The sequence below is a fragment of the Ornithorhynchus anatinus genome, chromosome 3 (genome assembly GCF_004115215.2).
Source record: "Ornithorhynchus anatinus isolate Pmale09 chromosome 3, mOrnAna1.pri.v4, whole genome shotgun sequence".
In the NCBI taxonomy this organism is placed as follows: domain Eukaryota; kingdom Metazoa; phylum Chordata; class Mammalia; order Monotremata; family Ornithorhynchidae; genus Ornithorhynchus; species Ornithorhynchus anatinus.
The window spans coordinates 129,411,913-129,424,837 of NC_041730.1; the positions used below are offsets into that span (position 1 = coordinate 129,411,913).

Genomic DNA, 12,925 nt, shown 5'->3' on the forward strand with positions numbered 1-12,925 from the left:
GCAAGGTACCTTTTCCAGCACATTGAGGAGTGGGATTCAGGATTTTTTTCCCTTCACCACAAAACCCTCTGAGCACGTCACCAGTGAGAGGTGATGCCTTGGAATTGGAGCTTCTGACAACTTACTTAGTGATCATTCAAACAACCCTGTTTATTGAGTGCATACTGTGGGCAGAGCACTCTTCTAAGCACTTAGGAGAATACAATATTACAGAGTTTGTAGATGCCTTCCCTGCCCACAAGAAGCTTGTGGTCTAGTGATGACTACTGTGGTTATTTTACTTTATCCTCTACCTTTTGGGGGAAGGATTCAAGATATTTCTTCAAACGCTTGTTGTTCCAAACACCAGTTAAGCAAACCGTCAGCTATCGTCCTTGTGAATTGAGAAGGCCTACACTTGCTGCCCTCTACACTTTAAACACGTTGTGGACAGGGAACAGGTCTACAAATTCTATTCAACTGTACTCTCCCAAGTGCTTAGTACGGTACTCTCCACACAGTAAGCGCTCAATAAATACCATCGATTGCTGAGTGATGCTTCCCTGTAGTACGGTGCTTGGCATGTAGTTGGCCCTCGTTCAGATAGTTTACCAATTAGAATGTTCCCACCTTCTGTCCTGGAAAATCTTAGGCCTGATAAATATCCCACATTGTGTTTTGCTTTTCATATAGACATGATTGAGAAGGAGCATGGCTTAGTGGACAGAGCACAGGGCTGGGAGTCAGAAGGACCTGGGTTCTAATCTAGGCTCTGCCACTTGTCTATTGTGTGACCTTGGGCAAGTCACTTCAGTTCTCTGGGCCTCAGTTACCTCATCTGTAAAATGAGGGTAAGAGTATGAGCCCCATGTGGAACAGGGATTGTGTCCAACTCGATTAACCTGTGTCTGTCCCAGGGCTCAGAACAGTGCTTGGCACATAGCAAGTGCTTAACAAGTACCATAGTTAGTATTTATAAAGCATCATGATTTACACTTTATTATTATTGTTTTTTCAGAAAAAAGGATCTCATGTGACCGCACCGGGTGAACGAAAGCTCCCATTTTGGAGGGAGGATTTTTTATTGGTCAGCCACAAAGGAGGGTGGGAAAAAGAAAAGACTCCAGGCCTTTCACTCCATAGAAGAGGAAGTTAGTTTCCCGATTGACATGGACAATGCAGGGGAATAAGAAATGCTCCGATGGACTGAGCGACTCTTCGAGCATTGGGAGCGTCTTGGATGATGCAGATCGAGAGGTGAGCAGTCTTACAGACCGGGCATTCAGGAGCTTGTGTATTGCTGAAGAGGCATCCTTCAACGACTCCAATCTCGTCATCTCGCCAGATATCTCTCGCCAGTTCTTTGGGAAATTTCACCAGGGAACCGTAAGCCATGTGCTCAAGAAAAGCAACCTCTGTAACAGATTACCATCCCAAGGGAATGAACGCGCGACCTGGGCCTCAACATTCCAACGGTTACCGAAATACGTTCAAGGGGAGGAGAGATATCCCAAGGGTGGTACCCCGCCACTGCCCCCGCCAGCAAGGAAAGCACTGGAGGTGCCAGTGTCAGGGTTGAGGAGCAGCAAACCCATCTCCAAGGTATCGTCACTGATTAAGACTTTTGACAGGACAGAAAGCCAGCGCCCCAACAATTCATCCCCAGCCCATAAGCAGGCTGTCCAGAGAAGCTCTCCAAAATGCTCCCTTCGCCCCGGGAGTGGAGTTAATTTCTGCTTCGATTCAGCATTTCTAACGGTCAGGAAGGTGCCTGCCGAACTGTCAGACCCAAGCCAAACTAAACGCTGGCCTGGTGCCAAGCAGGCGCCGGAAGATTCGTCCGAACATTCGGATCTGGCATATGACCGCGACGGCCTCAGTCCCGACCCGCCGGAACCCACCGATTCATTTCAGGCGAGTCTCGGCCACCCTCCTCAAAAGCCTAGCAGGGGTAAGACGGGCAAGGGTAAAGAATGGGCAAGCCAAGGGAGCTTCCTTCACAGTGAAAACAGCGCATTCGAGTCATGGAATACGCATAGTCAGAAGATGCTCGAGAGGCAGGAGGTTACCGAAGTTCCACCCGAAACCAAGGTCCTCCTTCATTACGATGACATGCCGTTATTCAGAGAGCCCCATACATCTGAATGTAAAACGTCGCCCAGCCACACCAGGGTGGCCTTAAATGAGGAAGAGAGCATTCAGGGAGAGGTCGTTCCTTGCTCCTCCGGGTCCCAAGTCACTTCCGATCCATCGGCCTCTGAATTCCCGGGCCTTGCCAGGAAAGAAAAGCCTTCTCATTCAGAACCCAACTCTGAGATGGTGAGCACCCAAGCCCCGTGGCGGAGACCAAAAAATGGCAGGAGGGGAAAGGAGATGAGACGGGAAGGAGCAAACGAAATGAAAAAGATCAATGGACAAGGCTCTTCTTTAAATAAAAGTCCGGATGCCGTAGAGCCGCATAATGAAAATGATGCAGTAAGAGAACGGGTGAACTCAGTGGATGCCAGTGAAGCTTATGGCCCTCCTTTTAACATCAGTAAGCTACTGACTCCCATCCTACCTACCAAACAGGTCATAAATTCTTTGGAAAATCAATCGGCTCGGATAACCCCCCCACTCCCAGAAAAGGCACCAGAAGGTAGAGAACAGGAGGGGCGGGGGTTTAGTGATTATCAATCTCGAGACAGTTACAAGTCCAAAGTGCCTAGTTTGCTATTCAACCTCAAGGATGTTCGAAAACGTGTAAAGAGCACTTACAGTCCTTTGCCTCTCTTAAAAAGTCTCGATGAGAAAATCAAAGGCCGGGATTATGTCAAACAAGAGACTGTCAGCAATGGAATCTTCAACCTGATTGAAGAAAGCCCACAGGACATGTCTACTAAGGATAATCCACAACTCTTCCCCTCTTTGCCTTATGAGAATAATGAGGAGGAGAGTAAAAAATACATAAACGGACAATGCATGGATAATTATCTGTCTCTAAGTTCACCTCCGATCTTAACAGAACCTCCCTTCTACATCAATGGAGAGGGTCCAGAACAAAGCAATTCCAAGGCTGAAGATCTCGTTAGAGAACCCGAGGGCAGTAAAATGATTCCGGGCTTAGGGCACCAGTTAAATGAACCCAATTTTAAGAAGGGTCAGCATTTGCCCTCACTGAAACTTTATGGTACAGACGCCGCAGATAGCAGTGAAAATCAATTGAGTAATCACTGCCCTGAAAACTTAATGCCAAGATCCATCTCACAAGAAAATCAACAAGAGAGAGAAGCTGGAAATCAGAAAGCAAATCTCAGCCAGAAAATATCACCGGTTCCACTGTCCCCAGAGGAAGAAGATGTATTTTATAGTGATAGCCAATCCGATTTTTTCCCAAGCCTCAAAAACAAAGCTATAATTAGCACCAGCTCATCTGACCAATCATTCGCCTCCTTTGAGGACCTACAGTCTCCGAGAGAGCCGTGGCAGAAAGCAAGGTTTCCAGAAAGTCAAAGGGAAGAGGGGCAGAGTGGCCTGGATGAGAGGCAAAAGAGAGAGAAGAAAGAGAACACAGAGAGAGAAGAGGAGTTGCGATACTCTGCTCTGGTCAATGGTGACACCATCAGAGAAGAGGGAGACGAAGAGAGCATGATGCAGAGGGAAAGAAAGAGAGATATACAGATGAATGACCCTAAAGAACTCGACTGCCAGGAGACTTGGTCAGGTGGAAATACAGCTGTCCTCCTTCCCCTTAAAGAAGATCTCCAGTTATCACCTTCCTCCAGTTCCCACAAACACATTGTGTTTACAATTAAAGATAACACCTTCAAGTCAACTCCTGTGATCAAGCCCATCTTGTTGCCCTTGCTGAGAACTCAGTCGTCTGAAGAGGCGTCAAACAGTGGTAAGAGAGAAACCACCAGGGCAATGGCGGAGTGGGCAGAGATGGGAAACCAGGTTTACCAGGAGGCCCAAGACACACCCGATCGTCAACAACAGGGCCAGGCCTCTGGGTCAACCGTGGAACCCTCGGAGGCAAGTAAAGGAGCCTTCGGGGCTACAAACCACGGTAGGCAGATCTCATCCAGAGTGGGGCGTTCTCTTCCTGGAACAGGAGTTATCCCTTCAGAAGATGAGGGTGACTTGCCAGGTGATGTGCTGATGAAGGATGGTGCATCGAGAAAGGTACCAAAGTGCACTGTGGGAAGCCACCGGGAGAGCAAGCCAAGAAACAAAGAGAAAGTAAAACCAGCCATTGTTTTATCAAGTGTGGATCCTGAGGGACACCTCTCCCCCAACCAAGCCCTCGCCCATTTGGAAGAACAGACAGAGGGTTTTAAAGGTCACTTATTATCGGCTTCTAGGACAGGGTCCTCGGTGAGACACATAAGCCCAGAAGAGATGATGAGCTCTCCTACGGCAAATTCTCTAGTAGGGAGCAGTAGGTATTCTCCTGCCACCAGCGCGATTCTGGAGGAGTGCTCTGACGATCGGGATACCTTGCAGGGGAATTTTGCCTGCTCAACAGTAACAAGCCCACTGTCAGGCCTAGACACGCACCTAACCGGCCCGGTACCAGAAACAAAGTCAAGTACTAAGATGAGAAGGAGGGAGGATGGTGTATGTCTACCGAGGTGGAATATGGGATGTAACCCTCTCGATCCATATTCTGAAGGGCGGATGGACTCCTCCCAGAGAGGGTTGCTTTCTGAGCACATTGCCAACTCAACATCTCCCTGCGAGAAGTCACCACCCACCGGGCATGTGGAAAGGTCAGCAGGGAAGCCACCCGCTGTCCCACCCAAGACTGAAAAGGCCCTCCGCCGGGCCAAGAAACTCGCAAACAAGAGGAGAACGACTGACCCGCAACAAGAAAAGCACGCTGACGTACAGGAGGAAAAACCCCAAGCAGATGAACCAGGTACGACGTGGGGAAGGCCTCTGTCTCCCAGTGAGATTTCTCTAGTCACCTTCCCTACTGTCCACTCCCTTCCACCTTCCACACACCGCCACTCTGTCGCCACCTTCCCTGAGCCCATATGGAGGAGGCAACGGATCATCCAGTCGGTCACCCCGGTGCCCTCCTACCCGGCAACTCAGCGGAAGCTCCTCCAGGACCCCCACTCCGGAGAATACTTTGTCTTCGATCTACCCGTTCAAGTACAAATTAAGACTTTTTACGATCCAGAGACAGGCAAGTACGTCAAAGTCTCCATCCCTTCCTCTGAGAAAGACACGCTTGACCCAGCCTCTCCAGAAGTTTTCAATTCACCTCACGTGGTATACCCTGGCTTCCAGCCTCTATCGGTGACTTCTTTAGCCCCTCTGAGGTCCGCTTCTGAACTCTCCACTCCTATTTTTAGGCAGAATGCTCAGACAATGGAACCGACCGAGAAGAGGTATCCAAGCCCGGGGGATTCAAGACACCTAGGCGCATCTGGGGGTGTCGCGCAAAGTCACCCCACTGACGAGATGCCCCAGAGCTCAGAAACCACAGCACATGAAGCCACAAGTCTGGATGTTACTTCTACGAATGATTTAGAGGACCTTGCTGCAGAAGGGATCTCTTGAAAAATCAAAATGACTAAAGTCAAGAACACCCTTCCCCTCCTAGAACTATTTCCTTTTTACAGATGTTCAGAGAGCTCCGCAAATGTTCACCTGAGACCTGTCAATCAATCAATCCTATTTATTCAGCACTTCCTGTGCTTAGAGCACTGTATTAAGAGCTTGGGAGAGTACAGTATGAAAGAGATGTAGAAAGTAGATATGTTCCCTGCCCACAAGGAGCTTCCAGTCCATCGCCAAGGATGGCCCTCGGGTTTCTGAGAGAAATGAAACCAAAGGATTCTATCTCTCCGGGCAGGGGAGGTAAGAAGGTGAACAGATTCCCCGTCCAATTCTGGAAGTTCATTTTGGTTTGGGTGAATGAAAAATGGCCCATCTGTGGGAAAGGCAGTGGACCCATAAAAGAACCCTTATCCCTCCTCTCCTTCCCATCTCTCTCCTCACCGGCTGTGATCATTGCTGCTTCCACCGACGCACTGAGGATTTCCTCTCCAGGAAGCCATTTTGCTCGAGATTGAGGTGGCCAAGGGTGACAACCGGCTCCCTGTTAAAACTGTTGTATTTAGAACCATCCCAACTCCCTCTTCCGCTGATAGTAAGCTTCCTGGGATGGCAAAGGCACTTGGCTGGAATACTCTAATTGAGTTTGGATTCAAACACCCCAGTAAACCCAAAAGACTTGCAGGCACTGGTGTACACTGAAAAGAACCCAGATTTTCCTATGAACTCTATTACTGTATACTGGATATACAGTAAAAGCACAGCCTTCATCACAAGATGAGATAAAGATACAGCAACAGTTTTCCAGATATCTGGTGCAGGTTTCACTCAAAATCCACCTAGATAGTACTAGAAAACTGACATTGGCCACATCATCTCAGGATGAATCTTAGCTGGGCAAATCCTCCCTGCAAGAGAGAAACCCAACAGAATTCTGTTCAAGTGCTTATTTGGTTAGACAGGGTTTGCTTTTCTCGAGGAAACTTTCTTCAACAAGCCACGCTCCGATACGAGGAAGGAGCTAACTTTTCAAAGTGAAGAGAGTTTGCAGGTGGTTTTCGGTCTTTGGACCGGTACCGTTCTCTAGGAAAAGGGGTGAAATAAAATCGCCATTTTCAAATGTTCAAAAGGAAATGTTCCCATAATACCTACAGTCACCCTATGTAAAATGTCTGCCATCTTTGCCTTGTACCTTTCATCTGACTGTATAAACAGTATTCCATGCTATGCATGGCACAATTATAATTGAGCAGCTCAGCTTAGAAGCATCTCAGGTATACAACCCAGTGCAGGTATTCACTTTACAGAGTTTGATTCACACCACGGTGGCTATTGACCTGCAACCAAGATGAGCTTGACTTGTTTTGAGGTCACCTGCAGTTAGGCCTTGATTTCAATCCCAAAGATGAAGATTTGGACAACCTTGGGTTGTGGGGTTTATTGGTTAGTTCCCGAATCAAATAGTGTAAAAAAAAGTGTGTGATTAGGCACCTGCACCTTGAAGGCTATGATGACTTTTGCACTGTATGAAATAATAATGTTCTGGACACAAAGGACTGTAGTCTGTGACTCTTTCCTTTTTGCCAAGACACCCTAATGCATGTGACATGGAAAACCCTATGCTTTTTGTAGTTCTGTGTGTCACCTGGAAAACATACCATCGGCTGCCAGTCACTTCCTTTTCTGTTCTTATAGGTGAAATTTTTTGACTGTAGCATGAGGTGCTTTCTAGTTCTGGCCCCGGATGACCTACTTTGCGTAGAGACTTGGACTAATAGAATACATATACAAAAACCAGTAGTTAGCAGAAGACAAAATGGTTTCTTGAGAGCTTTTTGATCTGCTCTCTTAGAATTGTTTTCTCAATCATTCTGAGATGTTTGTTGCCATAAGCAATGGCTCTTGATATCTATAGTTTCTCTAAAGGTGAAATGTACCTTTTTTAAAAAAATTGCAAACTCTTGTTTCCAAAATGCTTCCAAACTTTTGACTGTTTTTATCTGTTTGCCTGGGTCCTCCTAGTTTCAAGAAAGCCCACATCAATTGGATGGGAGAGTTCTTGACCTACGGAGGTCTTTTCCTATGAAACAGGTGGATGGCCAAGCCCTGATAAATTTGTTCCAGGATCATCCACAATTCAGGATGCAATTTGAAATTCCAACCTTTGATATTTGCCCAACTCAATGGAACCAGATAGCTGCACATTCAGAATGTCCCCCTGTCAAAGCACATACTTTCTTTAGCAGTTTCCAATTTAGAATGCAAAATTCTTGCTAATTAGCATGCCAGCAATATGCTTTCCTAACAACTGGGTCTAATGGACTACAGAATAACAATGTGGAAAAGAAGAGCACAATGGGAAATTATTACTGAATGCAGTTTTGCTTCCCAACATCAGTTGTAGTCCAGACCTTCCAACCTGAATTCTCAGGTTGGGCCTGGTGATCCTTTTAAAAATGCATTCAAAATACACTGCAAATCTGAATGTTTTGTGGTGACAGTAATGGGGCCTAGAAAACTGACTCTAGAGAGAGGACTATGTACTGGAGTACTGGTTTTCTGCTCATTTAATATGTACTACTCACGGTTTTCCTCTCAGATGGCCAATTTGGTATCCAACAACAGAACTACACCTGTCTGGCTCTGAAATGATCCCAGGGAAGTAGAGAACGGTCCTAGGAGATTCTCTGGGTATTTCGATGGAGTTTTATAGATAACGTTCTTCTGGAGACATAAACATTGTGAACCCTAAATCTCAGCAATGGAATGTGACCTTGGGCAAGTCACTTCACTCCTCTGTGCCTTAGTTACCACATCTGTAAAATGGGGATTAAGATTGTGAGCCCTATGTGGGACAGGGACTGTGTCCAACCTATTTGCTTATATGCATCCCACCTCTTAGAAGAGTGCTTGGCACATAGTAAGCCTTTAACAAATACCAAGAGGCCTACTGATATTTTTTTGGATTAAATTGCAACTAAGTAATTTATCATAGGTTAGACAATAGAGTTTTACAATTCTAGTAATTTTTTTTCCCTTCACAATCAGGTTTCAGAACTTTCACAGCTGAGTCAACTGGGTCAGGGGGCTTGCAGAGAGTAGATTTCACAATGATCCTGGTGCTAGATCTTAGAAAGAGTCCATTGGTGGGGGAAGGGCCAGGAAGCTCTTTAAAACCACCCTCTCTCCAATTAGATTATCTAATCTTAAATAGGCTCTCTGCCTTTTGATCTTTTATAATTCTACACTGCCCTTTGAAGACCCTATTTTCCCTTCCCAGAGAAACATTCAATTCCATTCAGGAGGGAAAAAATGAAACATTTTAACTAAGTTCAGTGTTGATGAACAGAACCTTCAAGCACTTTGGCCAGTGGGATAGGTGGTGTGTTTTCACCTTTGAAAATAGAGGAATTGGCTCAGTGTGTCACAGAAGTGGAAAGGACCTTTGAGAAGTTCTATGGGCAAGGCTGTTGAAGAAGCATTTGATCTAACATTTTCACAAATCAATGCAGCACATTCAAGATTTAAAAGCTCAACAAAAGTTGAGGCGTGGGCATAGTAGTGCCTGAAACGCTGCAATCAATGAATGGTATGTTTTCCCACAGAAACACCAATGATCAGTAAGTACAACGATTCTTAATATTAAAAGCACACAATGGATTTTTCTTTTAATGAGAACCAAGTTGGGCATCCGAACAATCTTAATAACAATGGGAGTGCAACAACATGGACAACTTCAGTTTCTTTGAGTGTGTTCTAAATGATATTTCCTTCTCTCCAATCATAATGCCAAATGACTCTGAATACTTTCATTTACTGGCTTGGGTAGGAATGAGGAAAGTTTAGCAAACAATCAAACTTCACTGGTTAGGGCTACCATACCTTCCCATCGATGCAGCTCACTCATCTAAATGTAATTGTTTTTAAAGTTGAGGGTGTTTACAGCTGACTACTTGGGATTAAAGATATAATCCATGTCTGTTGTAGATCTATTGTAGAGATGGAAGAGAAGCAGCATGGCCTAGTGGAAAGAGCATGGGCCTGGGAGTTAGAAAACCTGGGCTTTAATCTCGACTCTGTGAGTTGCCTACTGTATGACAACTTGGGCAAGTCACTAACTGTGTGTCAACTTCCTCAGCTGTAAAATAGGTATTTTAGTGTGAAGCCATTGTGGGACAGGGACCGGCTCTGACCTGATTAACTTGTATCTACCCTAGTCTTTAGTACAGTGCTTGACATGTAGTAAGCAAATAACAAACATCAACATAATGATAATAATAGAAGCATTAGGCAGTCTAGAGCTGCCCTATGGCACACAGATACCCAGGTGGCAAGGAATGCCTGATTTTGTCTTATAAGCTGACTTCACATGAATATTTTTCAGATGTGTGGCCTCAAGCAAAGGTTGGGACACTGAGCAGAGTTCCTTAATTCTTCATTCTTGGACTAAACCCTTGGCTTCCCTTTGAATCTCTGTCAGTCAATCAATCAATCCATCATTGGTGCTTATTGAGCCATCAGTTGTCCCTCAATAAATAGCCTTCTTTCTTCTCCAGTGACAAAGTGCCTAGGAAAGCAGTGATCAGGTCTCCTATTTCTACTGTACTGCCATATGCCTAGAACGGTATTCAGCTCCCAGGAGGTGCTCAATAAGTATTATTGATAAACGGACTTCAGGTCGAGTTGTCAGGCAGAAAATGAAAGATCAAATTCCATTTCTCCTCCATGGATACGCATTACTCATCACCTCTCCCCCTGCTCGTTATTAGCAGTGAACATGACTGCTAATTCTATTGTACTCTCCCAAGCACTTAGTACAGTGCTCTGCTCATTGCAAGCACTTGATAAATACCACTGTTTGATTATGATCTAGGATCCCCCAAACACCAGCATAAGTTAAAGCTTGTAGGACAACCAACTTGAATCATTGAGTCTTCTTACCTGTCAGGTGGTATAACATTTGGTATTCTGAATGTAATTGGATGTAACTGGGAATATATGAATTTTCTAAACAGTTCTTTGAGCTTTTGATCTCTTTCTCATTTGCCATTCTGGATAATGTCCTATTGGCATATTGCACAGGTGAAATTAAATTCACAAATAAAATAAATATATTTGGTTTACAACAACTCTATTGCCATTGTCCTGTTATGTTGACATTCGTGGGTTTAATTTTTTTTTTTCCTTTGGGTTAAATACCTTGCCAGAAAAAAGCAAGCACCAAAAAAAAGTGTGTCATATTAGGACTTTTCAGTAGGATGCACAATATCGATGGCCCGTCTTTCCTAAGCTTCCAAAAAAGACAACTCAGAGTGTCAAATGGCCCACTCAAACTTTACCTCTGGACTATTCCTGGGATCTTATTTGGTGAAAAGGTAAGCTGCTGCCCAGCAAAAGCAACCAAAAACAGAGAACCAGTTTCATATCACTGTCCTATCTGTCAGGTTTAATTGCCTTTGTGGGCAGGATGCAACCAGCATCTTTTCACAAAAATCACAAATCTCTAGAGATACTGGGAGTTCTGGGGTTGAATATTGAAAACCCAAGTGCTTAGTACAGTGATCTGCACACAGTAAGTGCTCAATAAATACGACTGAATGAATAAAAACCACCCTCACCCCAGGGCTCAAGAAAGAATCTGTGATGTGCCTACAGATCACAGACCACATTACTTAAGCATGTTAGATACCGAACTATAGCCACCAGAGGTAGGCAGAGGCCCTGGTGCCCTCTTCCCTCCCCACCCTTTCTACTCAGACCAAAGTCCACCCCCTTCCCTCCTTCCTGGGTCAAGAAGCTCATTCCTTGATCCTGTACAGCAGGGCCTGCCTTTAGCCCCTCAGCTAAAGTAGAGCAGTAAGAAGCAGTGTGTCCTAGTGGAAAGAGCACGAGTCTGGCTCCACATTTGTCTGCTGGGTGACCTTGAGCAAGTCACTTAACTGCTCTGTATCTTAGCGACCTCATCTGTAAAATGGGGATTGAGACTGTGAGCTCCATGTGGGACAGGGACTGTGACCAGTAGGATTATCTTGTATCTACCCCACAGCTTAATAGAGGGCCTGACATATAGTAAAGCATTTACAAATATCATTTAAGTTTAAAAAAACCCTCCATGACAGCAGGGATTGTGTCTAGCAACTCTACTGCACTCTCCCAAACCCTTAGTACAGTGCTCTGTATCCAGTAGGTGATCAAGAGAAAATATTGGTGAATGGCTATTCCTAGGAAGACTCTTTCACTACGGCCCCTAAATCCCACGTTGTATTGGGAGGTCGATTATTTAGCAATGGGATTAAGTATTTATATGCCAAACACTGTGCTAAATATTGGGGCCAATACAAGATGATCAAATAAGATCCAGTCTCTGTTCCACAGAGTGCTCATAGTTCAAGAAGACTAGGCATTTTAACTCCATTTTACAGATGAGGAAACTACTCCAGCACTTAATACAGTCACATAGTAAGCGCTTTTAACAAATAACATTTAAAACAAAAGAGAGACCTGGAGTCTCTGAAATTCACTATTCCCTGGCACTCATGGGCCCCTATCCACCTGAGGGGTAGAGGGTTGGCCTGGGGTAGCTTACCCTTCTACTTGATGGTTACAATGGCTCAAATGCCTGTGTCTATAAAATTAGCAAAATCATGACAGGATAAGCCAGAGTTCCAGTGGTGATTTCTTCATAGAGAAAGTGTGTCCTGAGTCTAATGCTTCGCACAGTGTTTGGCATGTAGTAAGTACTTAATTCCCTCTCAGGATCACACCTGGAGAGTTTCCAGTACTCTACCAGTCTCAGCTACAGGAGGGAAAATCAGGCAGAGGCATATCCATTCCATTCCTAGCTTGGGCAGTGGCTAGCGAGTGGAAGGCAATCTGCCACAGGTAAAAACTCCCCTGTGCTGGACAGCAGCGGCACGGGAGAGAGTCGAGGGTGGAGACTTAAGTTTACTGTTGTATTGTACTCTCCCAAGCACTTGTTACAGTGCTCTGCACACAGTGGTTGCTCATTAAATACGATTGAATGAACGAATGAATGAATACTGTGCAGAAGAAGACAGTGGTAAGCCGCTTCCATATTTCCACCAAGAAAAATCTGTGGGTCCATTACCAGAACGATTGTAGATGGAGATAGGGCATTCTGGGAGAGATGTGTCCATGGAGTTGCTATGGGTCAGAGACGACTCAACAACTTTAGACAAGTACGTAATGAATGCTGTGACTAAATAATGAAAACACAAATTAGCCGGACAAGGTCAGATCTGCAGGATAATTCGGGTAAAAATCATGCAGTCTGGCCTCAATTATCTAGAAATTTCAGGGGAAGGTTCCACCTTGGTTACAATATTTGATTTTAACGTATTTCAGACCATTTGCTGAAGGAGGCCTGGCACAAATGTTT

General features: G+C 45.0%; 1 protein-coding gene and 1 non-coding gene across 3 annotated transcripts in view; both read left to right on the forward strand.

The window, feature by feature from the left end:
- Positions 1-8,366, forward strand: part of C3H10orf71 (chromosome 3 C10orf71 homolog) — a 67,232-nt gene extending 58,866 nt beyond the window's left edge. For both annotated transcript variants that reach the window (XM_039911625.1, XM_029061402.2), the window contains exon 3: positions 998-8,366. In XM_039911625.1, coding sequence (XP_039767559.1) covers positions 1,156-5,529 — 4,374 coding nt within the window. In that variant the 5' untranslated portion in view covers positions 998-1,155 and the 3' untranslated portion in view covers positions 5,530-8,366. The remainder of the gene's footprint in view (positions 1-997) is intronic.
- A 3,906-nt stretch (positions 8,367-12,272) lies between these two features.
- On the forward strand, positions 12,273-12,410 carry LOC114810562. Its single transcript, XR_003758258.1, has one exon. It is a non-coding gene; the product is annotated as a small nucleolar RNA SNORA7 (small nucleolar RNA).
- Positions 12,411-12,925: the final 515 nt, after the last annotated feature.